The sequence below is a fragment of the Bolinopsis microptera genome, chromosome 6 (assembly GCF_026151205.1).
Source record: "Bolinopsis microptera isolate Bmic1 chromosome 6, MBARI_Bmic_1.0, whole genome shotgun sequence".
Classification (NCBI taxonomy): domain Eukaryota; kingdom Metazoa; phylum Ctenophora; class Tentaculata; order Lobata; family Bolinopsidae; genus Bolinopsis; species Bolinopsis microptera.
In genome coordinates, this window is record NC_087077.1 from 20,093,294 (window position 1) to 20,109,803 (window position 16,510).

Genomic DNA, 16,510 nt, shown 5'->3' on the forward strand with positions numbered 1-16,510 from the left:
AACGCGCAAATAGGTGCGTTTTTGTCATATGTTGTATGACCCACCGCGCACGAAGTGCGCGGCTCCCCTCGTATCGTCAGGGGCGACATAGTGAAACGACCGTGGGGGTCGCAACGTGATACAAGTGCGTTTATGCGATTTTCAATCAATTATCAGAAATTACAATTTAACTCAGCACGCGTCTCATAAGTAAAATATAATTTTAAGTAAAATACAATTTTTATTTTCCACAGAAGAATCAATACATATTGAATTATAAATATTCGATAATTTCATTAATAATCATTAAAAGTTGATTTGTAAAATCAAAAACGAAAAACCGTACGCTGAACGCGCGCGGTATCTTTTTCGTCAGCGGTCTAACTTTGAACTTGTAGCCGCTAACATCAAAGCCGCCGCGCGCGCCAAGTGTTGGGGTGCATTCTCATTGACAATTAAACTTGGTCAAAGATATTTATATACAATTCCTAAATTAAATCAATAATCATTCAATGAATATAACATAATATACCCAATAAAGTAATTATCACTTTTGTATCCTTGTATCCTTGTACCTTTGTAACCTTGTATTGATTGTTTTGTGGTAAATAAAAATTTGGTGTTTCTTTCAAAATTCTAGTTTTCCTTAGGCCACCTAGCCTCATTTTTATCGTTAGTTCAACTACCGTTCTACGAACTTGATCCTCCCACGTGAACTCCATGTGACTGTGCTTTTGAAGGCGCAGTGGAAAATCGAGAACAGTTTATGTTCATTAAGATTTGCGACACCATAGTGTTCTATATCCTGTCATCACTCCTGGAGTAATGGATATTATATGTTTATTTCAATAAATATGATAATCAATAAATTGGAAAAGTGGCTGGTTTCGGCTGCCAGAAGTGTTGTCACTCGTTTAAGGAACATGGTAGCCTGTGGGCCCATACCTCCGGTGGTCGAGAATACAAGGCCACTGCAGGTTCCTTTTTCGATCTGTACACAGCGGTCTCCATATTTCCTTTCTTTCTCTCTCTCATGCTTCTTGTACATCTTTGCTGGGGTGTTGTGGTTAGCATTGGATTTGGCTCCGGGGTGTAAAACCCTGATATCAAAAAATGCCATCTCCATTGGTGACCACAGACCTCTAGCTGCAATGTCAAGCCTTGCCCCAACATCCAGAATGGTACCAGGGCGAAGGCTTTCTACAGTGCATGGCTGGAGTGTGGGCTCTACAACAACCTCATTACAGATTTTTGTAGTGTGTTCAATACCCGGCTGCAGGATTTAAAAAAATGATACCTGAACCCTTACCGTTCTCAGGACCAAAACTTAAGGCAAGCTCATTAGCCAGGTTGAAGTTGTGCATGTTTGCTTCTACTCGTTACTACTTCTTGTAAAGAGACATATTTGTATCGTTTTCATCTAAGTTTTTCCTTTACGAGAAGTACGCACTTGATACACTTAGTTAAAAAAATTTTTCACGTTCGCGTTGCAGGCATTTTTGAAACATTTGCTGCACCTGTTGACACACTTAAGCTTCTACTTTATGTTTTGATCTCATTGTACTAAATGATAATAGTTGTCATTCATAGGCATTGGTAAAGCAAAACGTATTTCAAAGGTAACAAATAAACAGGAACTGCTTAGGCAATTCAACTATTTTAATAGCCATGGTAAAAGCAGATTTTTCTTGAGCTGTTCCCAATAATCGTGTCACCCCTGTCAAGCTAAAACATAATATGTATCTCAAAAATCTAATTATGAATCTAGAAAATTATTTAAATGCAAATTTTTCTTACAAACTCTTTGAAAATTGTAGAGATGGTGTAGGTATTGGTTCATAGAACAAAGTTAACGAGTAAGTTAATAAGTAAGTAACAAGAATTCCTATCCCCAGAATTATGTGAAGCATGAATGTCTCTTAAGATACATTTAATGTCTTAATATCATTACGATATGCCTTTTCAATTTGCACTATCATTTAACATCTTCTGGTTTTGGGCAGCAAATGCAGCAAGGACAGCATGTACACAGCATCCACTCTATTTTTTCAGAACAACATGCGAGCATCCAATGTAGTGCAATGACAATAACCTGAGTTATTAAGAGGGTGAACATGATCATTGAGAAGTAAAAACTTAACTTGATACTTTTCATGATTTAAATATTTGTTCAGTGAGTATTGATTGAATGGTACCCACTGTATAACCCAGTAATCCAACCCCAGCATAGTAGCCCCACAGCTTTTGTGCTTTAGGGTCTGTTACAATCTCAAATACTATCAGCATAATCACTGTACAGAAACCTGAAAAGTTTGCAATGTTGGTGTATTGCCAGGGATAAGAAATTTCCAAAAAATGCTCAACTTTATTATAAGGAGCTGGGATGCTTCATATAGTACCCAATTAAAATGTAATAATTCAATTTGTATAGCTGAATTATAATTTATACTTGATCAATTGGAACTGAGGTACAGGTGTTCCCAAATATCAAATCTCATGGGCTGTTTTTTCTTTGTAAAACAACGTTCAACTTTATTGTGAAAAATACCAACATTGTATCATTTTGAATATGGGTAGAAGGAGACTTTTTATCATTCCTGACATCATATCGAAGACTATCCAAAGTACCCAAAATAATGATGTAAATATTGCACAAATGAGAATAAATCCTCCAAATGCAGCCATAGTCTCAAATTTTTTCTTCTGAGAGCCTCCAGCTTTTTTGTACACTGAAAGCAAAAAAGTTTACTAAACAGGAGAAAATTAATAATCTAGTAAAACTTGAGTGGGTCCTGAACAAGGTTAAAATTGCCTGGAAACATTCATACCTAATGTGGGCCAACACGTTGTTTTACTTGTGAATCTATCCACATATGCTGGTATATTGGTGGGATCTTCCCACACTGAGTAAGGTTCATAAGTGTACTTCTTTGCACAGTAAAACCAAGGACCAAAAAGTACCATTGATTCCCACCAATCATCCTGATCCTGTGCCATCACACCTTCAAAAGGCCCAATTTTCCAGTATGAAGAACACATGCAACCCCACCACATGCAGAATTCAACCCAGTTTGCTAAGAAAAGCATGTATGCCAGTGGATGATGCTTCAGCTGAAAAAAATTGAAATTCATCTTTTATTGAAGCTTCAAAATCATTTTCTAGTGTAAACCACAAGAAAATTTCAAAACTATGATCTCATCAATTCTCATACCTCTAGTACACTAATTATAAAGTATCATATCGTAGTATTTAAAAAACGTCTGTTTAACCTTCCACCAAGGTGGCCCTTCCTCCTTTTTCTCTGCTGTTTGAGAGCCTGCCTCTGAATCTGTATCCATGCTTGCAGATTGGTTGTCGTTAATATATATAATATTATTATTTGTTTCTGTCTAGTTCTAATGTACCGTCACAATAGTGACTTTAAATATATAATATTACAACATTATATTTGTTCAAAGGAAGTTATAAATAAATTATTTAAAATTTGGGTCAAGTACAAAACATGACAACATTTTCGAACACAAGAAACATACAAAATAATTCAAAGATTAATGTGACTGGCTCACATTTTCTGTGTCCTTCTGACATCTAATATTAGGTAATGAAATCAATCTTCCGGCTTGTAGTATTACTCATAAATATAGATTACAGGAGTAGATAGATACTGACGTTGGAGAGGTTTTTACAATTGCAATATACACTATATAATCTGAAAGGTGGTTCACCACAACGACCTATGAAGTGACTTTATTTTACTTTACTTTTTCTGATTGCTGGATTGCTGGTATGGAACCTGATAGGGTGATTCCCTTATAACACAGACTTATTTGTTATTTCAACTCTTACAGGAAGCATGAATCCCAAATACAAATGGATGACTCTGGCTTCTGTAGTCGCCAATCCAATCCTCTTATATCTTGCATACAAATTCACATATCCAACATTAAAACCTCAACAAAGTGAACAGTCAGAAGTTCTATTTTTCCCAGACGAAGGTCTCCAATGTCCCAGACTCAATACCCACAGAGGGTGTCTTGATAAGAAGTGTCGCTTCAAGCATACACCTCAGTCTCTTGCTAGACTAGAAGGTATCCTCAAGTCAGCTACCACAAGTTGTGATGTCTGTATGTTTGTGATAGCGTCTCAGCAGCTGATTGACATCCTTGTAGAGCTCCACCAGCGTGGCGTCAAGGTCAGATGTATTGCTGACAATCAGGATATGGATGGTGTGTTACACGCTCTCAGATCTAATGGAATAGTCGTCAGATTTGATAAGTCAGACTATCTGATGCATCACAAGTACGTTGTCATTGACTCAAAATGGGTGCTTACCGGGTCATATAATTTCAGTAGAGGTGGAATGGGTATAAACAGAGAGAACATCGTGAAAGTAAATCATCCCCACATTGTGGAGGCTTATCTTGACGAGTTTAACGAGATGTGGCAGTTGTACAGCACTTCAAATTTCTCCATTAACTTTAGAAAAGAAATGGTTTACCAAGGTTCAGGTTGAGGATTTCAGCTTTGGGACGAGTTTTTATTTGCTTATATTTTATTAATACTTTATTTGTACTTTTATTACCTTATCTGTACTTTTCATTAAATTGAGTTCATTTTTGATATAACGACCTTTTTCTTTAGACATTATTAGGTATGAATGTCAGTTATGAATATGGAATTTGAGTTAAGTTAAAACTTCATTGAACTTTCTTAGCATTTAAATTAAACCTAACATCATCTAATTTTTACTCAATCTAACAATTTAATTTTAGGTAGTGGGGCTGTTTAGTGTTAACATGGAAGAAATAAAAAATCATAGTGATGAATTCGACAAGTTAAGTGACATAGAGCTTGTCGTGATCGTAGCCAAACGAATTGATAGATGTCTCGACACGTATTTCTCACCATGTGATCGACCAAAAAAGGCAATGCTCGGCAGAAAACTCTCAATGTCTACTCTAGATAGAAGGCTCAAAAATATTATCAGTAAAAACATCTTATATCAGCGAAATGATCTTGTTCATACCCCAGAAGTGAATGAATTCTGCACTCCAGAAGCCAGAGCTACATTTGTTAGACTTAGTGAGGAGATATTCAGAGAGTTCGAACGTTTGGCACAATCTGACGATCATGAGGTTTCTGGAACAGAAACTGATGGCCCGGCAATTGAGCATACTAGATCTGCTGAAAGCCAGCAAAGCTTAGATATCCTGGAATCACTATCAGAGGAACTCATTAGATGCAGTCCCAGTTTAGTTGAGATTATTTCTGACGATCTCGAGAATTTGTTATGTGATGTGTAAACTTTGGATGTTTACTTATAATTACATATAATTACACATAATTACTTATGATTACATATCATTTGCATCAAATGAAGCAGCATTTCGCAATTTACTACTTTTTATTAATCATAGTTTTAGTTGAATGATCCGAAATTGACATAGTTTAATACAGAGTTAATTTCTAGTATAATATATTTAACATACAGAGTTCTTTTCTGCAGTAGAAGTTAGGTACATTTGACTATTATAAGTTATTATTATAATCAACGTTAACGAAAAATATTTTGAATTGTGACTTTGATCAGTGATCAGGTTAACTTGGTACTTATAAATAAATTTCTATGATATTTTATGACGATTTGTGAATGGCCTGCTATTGTATTTTGTACATAAGCTATGATAGACATTAGGAACTGATTTCACCAAAATTTGCTCCAAAGCTTTAAATATGATATTCATTCTTGGAACATAATGTATTATAGTTGCTTACTCTTTTTGTCGTTACAAAATCATGTCCGTACAAAAAAATTAAACTCAATTATTTAAAAAAATACAAAAACAAAAATACGCAAATTTTGAAAATCAGCTCTAAAAGTCCTCAAATTTAGCCAGTCCTCTATTCAAGTATTTGGGTTCTTGTCCTTCAATATACAGAACCTGGGAACGTGTCCCTTTGTCTCACAATGTAAACAAGGCACTGCTGGGTCAGGGACAGTTTCCAAACTCGTTCTATCATACAAATCTTCCAGCTTGTATGGTTTGTTTATTTCTCCTTTCTGAAATACGTCTTGTAAGGACAGTAAACGTTACCGTTAACTGGCCATGAACTTGCTAAGCTGCTTTAACATTGAGTCCAAGTTTTCTGGGTATTTTACGAAATATAATTTTAACAAACTTTTAATAACAGAATAACTCCCTTAACATTACCGTGGGTTCAAGTGAGTGCTTGTTAGGGAATGTTTGATACAGTTCACTCTTTCCAGGCTTGTCAAACCGTAAGTCCTTTGCAGGCATTTTCTTCCTCATGTCCTCAGCTATTTCAAGTATCTTACTTATCGTCACTTTAGACTCAAAAGCTAGTCGGTTTTTTAGGTTCCCCCAGGGACATTTCTCCATGAACTGTTCAACTACAGCATCTTCTGCACTGAAAAAACAGATTACATGACGTATTAGTGACGTATTAGTGACGTATTGGTTGTTGGGTTTAATACATGAACTACGCTTTATCGACATTTTAGGATATTCGTTAAAGACATTTCTATTATATATAAATGATAATATTTCTATTTTTCCTTTTTCCTTACCTGTATCCATTATCGTACCCACAATATATAGCATGCTCCCTCAGTATGTTAAGGAAGGCTGCATGGGACTCGCCCATTTTAGGCTGGACGGCTCTGAATTTCATTCTTTCTACCACCATATTCGAGTTTGGAACGAAGTTGTCTACTAAAATCTTCTTTGTCTCTTCATACACATCTACTGTCCCTTTTCTGTGCTTGTCTCGTAGTTTTCTTGCCTCATCTCGTTTTATCTGTTCCTCTTCGCCTCTGGGATGACAGCTTTCAGAATTCAGATAGAACAAGGTTATTTAGAAGATTAAATCCGGTTGTACAATGTTTTATTCAAAAAAACAATCATTGCCGTTTTTCATTCAATGAACATAACTAGATAAACATATGCTTGCCATTCTAAGCTTTGTGTTTATTTATACTTACATAAAGACAGGGTATTCGTCTTCCTCCAGCTCCGCCAGTTTCTTAGTTCTTGCTATCTCATTCAGAAAAGGTCCCCCATGTGTTATTAGAATTGAGTACTTTTTCTTAGGGTCAGATATCTGATTAGACTTCAAATACGATTCTGAAGTTTATAAAACGTTTAGTTACATAACTACTGCATAATCTGCTGCAAGGTTAGTTAAAATATCTTCTCTATCATTTATTGTACACACTATTGCTTTTGTATAACACAACCAAAGTACAAACCTAGATCACGAAGCCATGATTGGAATTGCTCTAAAGAAGCGCGCTGCTGTAATGTCGGTACAATTCCATCTCCATCTTGTAGTTCCTCCACTGGAGCCTCGTCTGGGACCACTTCCTCCGTTGCCATGTCAACACATGTTTCATTGGCAACTTCTTGTACTTAACATCTTACTTAGTAACATCATATTTAAGCTAAGGGAATAGAGCTGATGTTAATGAGAAATATCCTGGATTGTGACTCTGATCAGTATAGTACTTTTAAATCAAATTTCTATGATATTTTATGCCAAATTCAAAGCTTTGAATTTGATATTCATTCTCTGAACATTGTGATTGATGTATTGTAGTCGTTTACTTTTTGTGTCGGCACAATATCATGCCCGACCTCGGTACAGAATGAAATTAAATGTATTTGACTAAATTATTTCCAAAAAATGTGATTTGAAAATTCTCAAAGTCATCTAGTCATATGGTGATGACGTCACTAGATGACGTCATCTAGTCCAGCGTCCTCTGGTTCAGAGTCCTCTAATAAATTATTTGGGTGCTTGTCCTTCAATATACAGAACTGGGGAACATGTCCCTTTGTCTCACAATGTAAACAAGGCACTTCCGGATCAGGGACAGTCTCCACACTGTTTTTATCATAGAAATCTTCCAGCTTGTATGGCTTGTATATGTTTCCTTTCTGAAAATATGCTTTGTCAGTACAGTTATTAACTGTTCCATGACCTGCTTTTACAGGTTCTTCGAGTATTTTAGGAAACATAATTTAGTTTTTCTAACAAACTTTTAATAAAAGAATAAAGGATATTGTAGCCTCATGACCCCTCCCTTATCGTTGAATGGGGATTGGGGGGGGGGGGGGGGGGGGGGCGGTCCCCTCCCTTAACGTTACCGTTCGTTCTAGTGAGTGGGTGATGGGAAATGCTTGCAGTTCACTCTCTCCAGGCATCTGAAACCGCAGATCCTCTCCAGGGGGCATTCTCCTGCTCATATCGTCTGCTATTTCTAGTATCTTACTTATCGTCAACTTAGACTCAAAAGCAAGTCGGGTTTTTAGGTTACACCAAATACATTTCTCCATGAACTGCTCCACTATTGCATCTTCTGAACTGAAGAAACAGATTACATGACATATTAGTGACGTATTAGTGACGTATTGGTGGTCACGTATTAATGACGTATTAGTTGCTGCTCCACTATAGCATCTTCTGAACTGAACAATCAACAGTAACAGTATAGGTACTTTATATATTAACTAGAAAACCCGTGGTCACATGAAGGATCAAGAAGCTAATAGTATTCAAGTTAAAAGCAAGTTTTTAACAATCCCAACCGAAGATACAGCCGATCAATATGTAAAACAGTCGACACAATATATATTGTGACAACAAAACCGATCATAATGTCGTTGCAAGAATCATTGCACGTGCACACTGCACATTGCACGTGCACACTGCACATTGCACGTGCACACTGCACACTGTACGTGCACACTGCACATTGCACGTGCACATGCGTGCTCTCAATATACCTGTATCCATTATCGTACCCACAAAACATTGAATTCTCAATCAGTCTGTTAAGGAAGGCTTCATCTGACTCGCCTATTCTCGGCTCGGTTGCTAGGAATTTCATCCTCTCTACGATTTCATTCGAGTTTGGAACGAAGTTGTCTACTAAAATCTTCTTTGTGTCTTCATAGACATCTACTGTCCCTTTTCTGTGCTTGTCTCGTAGTTTTCTTGCCTCATCTCGTTTTATCTGTTCCTCTTCGCCTCTGGGATGACAGCTTTCAGAATTCAGAAAGGTATATTTCAGGCCATTTTGAGGATTTTTATTCAAAAATACAATTACGGTTATTTTTCATTCAATGGAAAACATATACTCGCCTCTCTAACAACACACATTAATTGTAAGCTCTGTTTATTTGTACTAACTTGTAGATAGGGTATTCCCCTCTCTCCGCCAGTTTCTTAGTTCTTGCTATCTCATTTAGGAAGGGGCCTCCATGTATCATTAGAATGGAGTACTTTTTCTCAGGTTCGTATACCTGATTACACTTGAAATACGATTCTGAAGTTTATAAAACGTTAAGTAAAATAACTGCTGCAAGGTTAGTTCTGCGTTTCTTTATTATTTATTGTTTTTTTTTATCTAGACACTTATTTTACTTCGGAGTATTCCAACAGCCATATTGTTACACAAGTGCAACCAGCCAATTACAGGAAGTTGAAGGATTTGTTTTTAGCCAGTGACGGACGACGGTTAAGGTAGTGTGTACCATACTTTCTTCGCCCGAGACTTTGCTGCAATGTGCAGCTCCTCATTTAACCCTCACACCCGATTTCTCGAGTATTCGGCTGAGTAGACCGGGGGGCTGCATAGACCACTCACGATCCTTAGCTGAATGTCAACGACACTCACCCCACGACCAGGCAGGCAGTGGGATTTGAACCTGCAACCTCACGATTGCAAAGCTGGCTAACCAACTGCGCTACCTTGACGTACACACTATTGTTGTATAATAAAACTAAAGTACAAACCTAGATCACGAAGCCAAGATTGGAACACACTATTGTTATTGTATAATAAAACTAAAGTACAAACCTAGATCACGAAGCCAAGATTGGAACTGCTCGAAAGAAGCCCGCTTCCGCAATTCCGGTACAATTCCATCTCCGTCTTGTAGTTTGAACTGTTCTTCTAGTTCTGGAGTATCTTCTGGGAATACCTCCTCCGTTGCCATGTCAACACATATTTCATTGGCAACGTCTTGAACTTAACATCTTACTCGGTAACACCACATTCAAGCTGTGGGAATATAAAGCTGATGTATTGAAGAGTGTTGTAACACTAATACAACACTACGACACTCCATCACTACTAGTGTCGAATAAATATCTGATTCAAGAAACCATCTCCTACAAAACAGAACTTTACTACATGTGTTCTACTACAGAACAAGCTGAAAACACGCTGAGTAAACGAGCTGTAAAGCTGCACTCACGAAAGCAATAAGTTCTTTTAACCACTCATTTGCCAGAAATGGAGAGCTGTATTTGGTATACAGGTCACGTGACCAGGAAACTGATCCCCTTATATGGGCATCACGTGGCCACTGCACTCCTTATATGGGCATCACGTGGGGGCATCACGTGGGGATATACCCTGTCTGGATCAACTTTATGGTTAAACTCTAAATTACTTCAACTAATCTCTGCTATACATCCCATATACTATATATAGCCATGTTACTTACAGTCTACTGCTTGGTAATCACTAATCAGGTAGCTAATTGTAAGCTTATTAAGCTTGGGGGGGGTGTAACCCAAAAAAACCCAACTCCTACCCAAGAAAAGGTAATACTGGGATTGGGTTTTTTTGGGTTTTTTTGGGTTTTTTAAACAAAATTCTAGCCATTTCATTAATTGTATTGAATGTGAATTATTTCCCACTGAGTCTTACCTACGTGTTGTTCTCATGTCTTAACTTAATAGATAGTTTACATAGTATATAAGTGTGTTTATATTGATAGTATGTTATCACGATAGCAAACAGGATGTCTCGTTCATCGAGATATAATCCATATATGAATGCACAAAGTGGAAATGTGCCAAACGTGGCAAATGTGTTCTCCTGTCATGAAAGGAGGCTATGACGAAGGTCAAGGGTAAGTCAAAGCACATGACTTAAATTACTTGACTTAAGGCGGCTTCAGAGTCCGAGTCTCGATGATGTGTCTCCAAAGCTTTCTGTCCGCCATAAGCTCCTTAATCTCCCCAGTGTTCTTAATCCAGTGTCACTTATTAGGTTATCGACGAAGGTGAGCGGTGGTCTACCCCTCCCTAGGTTCCCAAAGGAGAAGTTGGTGTGCTGCCAGGTCATCATGTCGCTGGATGTGCCCAGCCAACCTCATTCTTCTGGCCTGTATCTTCGAAATAACTCTTGGGAGTGATCCAAAGACCTCCTTGTTGGTGCGATGTCCTCTCCAGTCCACGTTTAGGGCCATCCGAAGCATTCTACTGTAACATCCGTCTATTCTTTTCTTCAAAGATTCTGTTATTGTCCACGTTTTCGTTCCATACAGGAAGATTGATTCAACCGTAACTTGAACAGACGGATCTTTAAATCTCGGCGCAAATTGGACCTCCATATAGCCTACATTTTGTGGTAGGCAGCCCATGCCTGGGCCTTGCGTAACCTAAAGTCGTGCTCCGTTGTACTAAAGTCCTCAACTTCTTCTAAGGCATGTCCGTCCTTAGAAATTATTGTGTGTGGCTCCTCTCCTACTAAATTAACTGTAAGATGCTTGGTTTTAGACAAAAAAGATTTCATGCCTCCTCATCAGATGAGGCTTCTGTAGGACTGTAGCATGTGATGACAGTGAGCCTGGGCTTTCCATTAAGAGACATGGTGAGGATCCTTGCGCTGTAAGATTTTATAATTTTATAAGACTTATAGCCTCATATGCGCTGCTGTCCTCGTCAAGATGATTCCTACTCTCCCATTAGAAGCGCCAGCTGCGTTTCTCCACGCAGATGATATCACTGGATGAATCCCTTTGTTCATCTTTTCTATTCTGGTATTCTCAGCAATCAGCATGCACTACCCGATGTTCGATTCTTGCAGGCCAAGGATGTGCAGCTTGCTTCGAGAAAATAGTTCTGCAAGTTCGATGCGTTTGTGCTGTTCTCTGGCTGTTCTTAATCTTATGTTAAATGTGCTAACCTTAGCAGTCCTTTTACATGATACAAATACAATACAATTGATGTTCATATTTTTTTGATGTTTTCTTGTTTGACTTTCTGTAGAAATAGGTTGTCGTGATGTGGAGACCGAGTCATCAGCTTCTGTAATAGCAGCGTAATTACCCCGGCAACCACTTCCACTAGAAAAATAAGGGGCTTTAACCCTTAAGCTGTTGATTAACTTCATCTTGACTTTTCAGTTGGCTCACAATCCTGTGCAGTCCCCTGACCCCTGCACATTGGCAGTGGATTGTGTTCTTAACTCTTGCGCCACTAAAAGGTTAAGGGCATCCGCTTGAACAATAGCCATATTTAACTCTCACCATAATATCTTGGGTATCTTGAGCATGTAATTGCACGAACATAATATGCTATACAAGACAAATGTGACACTTCCTTTTTCTACCCAACAGCATCAGTTGTAATCCTTACCCAATCGTCACCTGCTCCAGTGTGGGACTTTCCGATTTTATCCCAAAGCATAAGGAGGTTAGAGTGAGAACAGAGCTACACTTTAGCGGGGACTAACCCTTCCCCTGACTACCTCGTTAGCCGGTACCCCGGGCATAGGGAGCCGTATCCTGACCACCAGAGTGTGGTCCAGTCTAGCTGGGTCAATGGTCATAGTAGACTAGGTTGAACAGGGTAACAGCCAACACCTCTTTAGCTACTGTGCAATCCACAGTAAAGATTTACGAGTCTCAAAGCCTCTTGTAGACCAAGAGTTAAGGAGTCAATAGATCAAATTATTGAACTACCGGGGCTCAATGTCTCCCGTCGATCGTCCTGCCTTTAGCCTGGACCCCCTGTCCAGTATCCAGTCTTCAGCACGCAGAGGTAGTGGCTTTCATCATGCTGTCCGATGAGTGTCTGGAAGAGGGCACCAGCAGGATACCCCTTTTCAAAGTTCTGGGAGCCTCACATCAGACCAGGGCTTCCACCCAGCTTCTATCCAGCGGTGACGCCTTGGGCCACCTAAGCTTCACACAACCATTGAAAGACCACCTGCCTACTTGTAAAGTGGAGGATATTGACTCATCAGAGGAATGGGCGAAAATAGTAACTGTGTATTGTGATGCTCTGCATCATGATACGGCTGTTGAGGTTTGCCTCAATGGAGGGCGAGATCGAATGCCATCCCAGTCAAGATTTTAGCGACTCCAGGGCCATAAACAAGCGAAGATATCACTCAATATCACATGCGATCATGCAGCTGATGGTAACTGCAAGATTCTTTCAGTTGGAGATAGAGCATGGTTTCTCGTTAAGCGGATGATCAGGAAAACGGAAACAGAGATCGTGAAGGTGAGAAGAAAGGCTTTATTCCTCTCGTACCGGTTGCGGTCAGGGTTGGGGTCATCAGTGAGTTGCGTCCCTACTAACTCAATTTGCCATGGCCATCGAAGTGAGCATTACATATGGCTGATATCATATCTGGATGGCCAACTTCTTCTGAGCACATCAGTGAATAAAATACTGCTTTTGGGTGATATTTAAGCGATTATATCTATTGTGATGTTGTAGTGATGAACCACAACAGTGATGTTGTACTAATAATTGTTTTGCTAGGTGCCTACATGATTTTATTTCCTTCAAATGAAAAATTTGTAAAAAACCCAAAAAAACCCAACTCCTACCCTGAAAAAGGTAATACTGGGATTGGGTTTTTTTGGGTTTTTTTGGGTTACACCCCCCCCAAGCTTGTGTTTATACACTTAAACGCAATAAATAAGGGACATTATGATAATTACTAATTATATATCCTGCTAGGATCATGTCTGAGAGTGTTCTCTCTGACGATGACGTCATCATAGACCATGACCCCCAGGAGCACCCCCCTGTGTTAAGTAACAAGAACCCTTACTTACTCTCCACTGTTGTGTCTTACGGTGAGGGCTATATTATATCGTTATTGTAATCTCTTAGAGTTGCACTACTAGTCCGGCTATATTATATCGTTATTGTAATCTCTTAGAGGGGGGCTACTAGTCCGGCTATATTATATCGTTATTGTAATCTCTTAGAGGGGGGCTACTAGTCCGGCTATATTATATCGTTATTGTAATCTCTTAGAGTTGCACTACTAGTCCGGCTATATCATATCGTTATTGTAATCTCTTAGAGTTGCAAACATAACTTCTTATTTCTAGGCTCAGTTAGGATTAAAGTTCATTAAATTATAAACTGCTGTAAAGATTTCCACAAGTTGTACTAACCTGTAAGGTGACCAGGTAACCAGGTAACCAGGTAACCAGGTAACCAGGTAACCAGGTAACCAGGTAACCAGGTAACCAGGTAACCAGGTAACCAGGTAACCAGGTAACCAGGTAACCAGGTAACCAGGTAACCAGGTAACCAGGTAACCAGGTAACCAGGTAACCAGGTAACCAGGTAACCAGGTAACCAGGTAACTAACCTGATTTTTCAGTTTGGTCGGTGTTTGAAACACACGGTTACGTTATCCTTATCGGAGCTGTTGTAACTTATTATGTGTATCAGAAACTAGTCGAATACCTCGAACAGAAGGTCCAGAGCAAGAGAGATGGTGTCCAATCTAACTTAAGTAAGTGTACACCTTCTCAAAGTCCAATGTGTGCTTCAGTTTCAGTTACATCAAAATAATGAATATTAGAGCGAATTCTCGTATCCTAGATTGTAACCTGACTATAATAATAACAATGTATAGGCCCGGAAGAGCAGATGAATAGGTTAGAAGCTATGAGGAGAGCTCGTGAGAAGTTACAAGCTGAGGTGGACGCAGCTGCTGCTATAGAGGCTGAGAAGATTAGAGAGGTATATTTAGTTAAACACTTTTACTTTTTATATTATTTACTAAGCTGAGGTGGACGCAGCTGCTGCTATAGAGGCTGAGAAGATTAGAGAGGTATATTTAGTTAAACACTTTTACTTTTTATATTATTTACTAAGCTGAGGTGGACGCAGCTGCTGCTATAGAGGCTGAGAAGATTAGAGAGGTATATTTAGTTAAACACTTTTACTTTTTATAATAACTTACTAAGATAGATAAACTACTTTTTATATTATTTACTAAGTTAAACTTTTAACGATGTTAACTAAGTTAAATAAACTACTTTTTAAAAATAGTTAACAACAGCACTAACTGATCTCCTTCAGCGAGAAGAGCAACAGAGGCAGGATAAGATAGAGGACTGGGAGAGACACAAGAGAGGAGGCGGGTACAGGAGTAAACTTAGTAATGAACCTGCTAAAAAGAAGTCGCTCAAACTGGACAGTGCTAATCCTCTTATGGGTCATGGAACTAGTGGTGGTAAGTTATAGTGGGGGGGGGGGGGGGGGCTAGTGGTGGTAAGTTATAGTGGGGGGGGGGGGGGGGGCTAGTGGTAGTAAGTTATAGTGGGGGGGGGGGGGGGGGACTAGTGGTGGTAATGGTCGGGGCTTTTGGAGCTAAGGAGGGGGGAGAGGGGGTTCCTTCCTCAGTAGTTCACTTCTCTTCTATAGTTACATTGCCCCTACTTCCCTGACAATACTATCCAGTCTAACCAGTAACTGCCCCCTCTCCAGGTGGATTCCGTCCCTCCAGACCCAACTTGAGTCGTGGTGGTGGTGGTGGTGGGTGAGGTTAGTGGACCTCTGTTATCTAGACACACATTCTAGTCGTCCTGCACTGACCTCCTCTCCTCCTCTTCTCTCACACTAGAGAACTAGTGTACAGACAAGATGAAACTGGTGGAGACTGGAGATCTGTGTAAATATATGACGTTCACAGCTTAAATCTAATACAGATGGTTGTGGACTGATGAAGACTGGGATTGTGTCTTGAGTGTCTTATTTACTGTTACTTTCTGCATGAAATAGCCAATTTGAAGCCCTTTTTAGAACTTTCGATTTGAAATATTCGCTGGTCAAATTTTAATCAAATTAGCAATTTAACAGAATATTGACTTAAACAATAAACATGGACAAATTAAGTGCAGCATACGCTTTACGAAATACTGCATTGATTGTTCTATGAAACATTCAGTGCTTAGTCGATGTAAGTTTTAAAACTTTTTACTAAAATTGATAGTTTTTACTTCTGTTGCTCTGTTGAAACAGAATAATAAATAGTATTTATATGGGATATTACTTCTGTTGAAACAGAATAATAAATAGTATTTATATGGGATATTACCAGGTTAACCAGGTAACCAGGTAACCAGGTAACCAGGTAACCAGGTAACCAGGTAACCAGGTAACCAGGTAACCAGGTAACCAGGTAACCAGGTAACCAGGTAACCAGGTAACCAGGTAAATAGTATTTATATGGGATATTACTTAATTTCAGTTAATTTGTCCAGAATGTGTTCTTATTAAAATTTCAATGTGTAAATACTCAACTGCTGTCTTGCATACATCGTTTCGTATCATTGTTTGATCCAAATATTTATTAATTTTCATATCAGATCATGGTTACTGTGAAACTGAATGAATCTATTGAAATCTATTGCAAAATTCTTCAATATTAGAGAATAACAAAAGAACAAC

General features: G+C 38.8%; 4 protein-coding genes across 6 annotated transcripts in view; 3 read left to right on the forward strand and 1 right to left on the reverse strand.

Annotated features, from left to right (window-relative positions):
• The window catches only part of LOC134817622 (autophagy-related protein 16-like), a 101,718-nt gene that overhangs the window by 59,748 nt on the left and 25,460 nt on the right, over positions 1–16,510 (forward strand). The window lies entirely within an intron of this gene.
• LOC134817496 (uncharacterized) lies at positions 3,834–4,493 on the forward strand. The gene has a single exon (XM_063826638.1). The coding sequence runs from the start codon at positions 3,834–3,836 to the stop codon at positions 4,491–4,493; it is 660 nt and encodes a 219-aa protein (XP_063682708.1).
• Positions 7,735–10,002, reverse strand: LOC134817497 (uncharacterized). Its single transcript, XM_063826639.1, has 5 exons — positions 9,864–10,002; positions 9,194–9,329; positions 8,788–9,033; positions 8,149–8,365; positions 7,735–7,938 (listed from the first exon to the last, which is right to left on the reverse strand). Exons 1-5 carry the CDS (start codon positions 10,000–10,002, stop codon positions 7,735–7,737), a joined length of 942 nt encoding a protein of 313 aa, XP_063682709.1.
• On the forward strand, positions 10,898–16,379 carry LOC134817498 (selenoprotein S-like). The gene is made up of 7 exons (XM_063826640.1): positions 10,898–10,926; positions 11,067–11,183; positions 13,775–13,893; positions 14,433–14,567; positions 14,691–14,797; positions 15,140–15,293; positions 15,548–16,379. The coding sequence occupies exons 1-7, from the start codon at positions 10,898–10,900 to the stop codon at positions 15,601–15,603; spliced, it is 717 nt and encodes a 238-aa protein (XP_063682710.1). The 3' UTR covers positions 15,604–16,379.

What these genes read in the sequence shown, in the direction of transcription:
- LOC134817497 (XM_063826639.1), bottom strand. Translation starts at nt 10,002, where the DNA reads ATGGCAACGGAGGAGGTATTCCCAGAAGATACTCCAGAACTAGAAGAA. An exon ending in ATCTTGGCTTCGTGATCTAG is followed by an intron (nt 9,330 to 9,863) that starts GTTTGTACTTTA and finishes TATAAACTTCAG; the next exon opens with AATCGTATTTCAAGTGTAAT. An exon ending in GGGGAATACCCTATCTACAA is followed by an intron (nt 9,034 to 9,193) that starts GTTAGTACAAAT and finishes CTGTCATCCCAG; the next exon opens with AGGCGAAGAGGAACAGATAA.
- LOC134817498 (XM_063826640.1), top strand. Translation starts at nt 10,898, where the DNA reads ATGAAAGGAGGCTATGACGAAGGTCAAGG. An exon ending in GGCTATGACGAAGGTCAAGG is followed by an intron (nt 10,927 to 11,066) that starts GTAAGTCAAAGC and finishes GTCACTTATTAG; the next exon opens with GTTATCGACGAAGGTGAGCG. An exon ending in CAACCTCATTCTTCTGGCCT is followed by an intron (nt 11,184 to 13,774) that starts GTATCTTCGAAA and finishes ATATCCTGCTAG; the next exon opens with GATCATGTCTGAGAGTGTTC.
- LOC134817496 (XM_063826638.1), top strand. Translation starts at nt 3,834, where the DNA reads ATGAATCCCAAATACAAATGGATGACTCTGGCTTCTGTAGTCGCCAAT.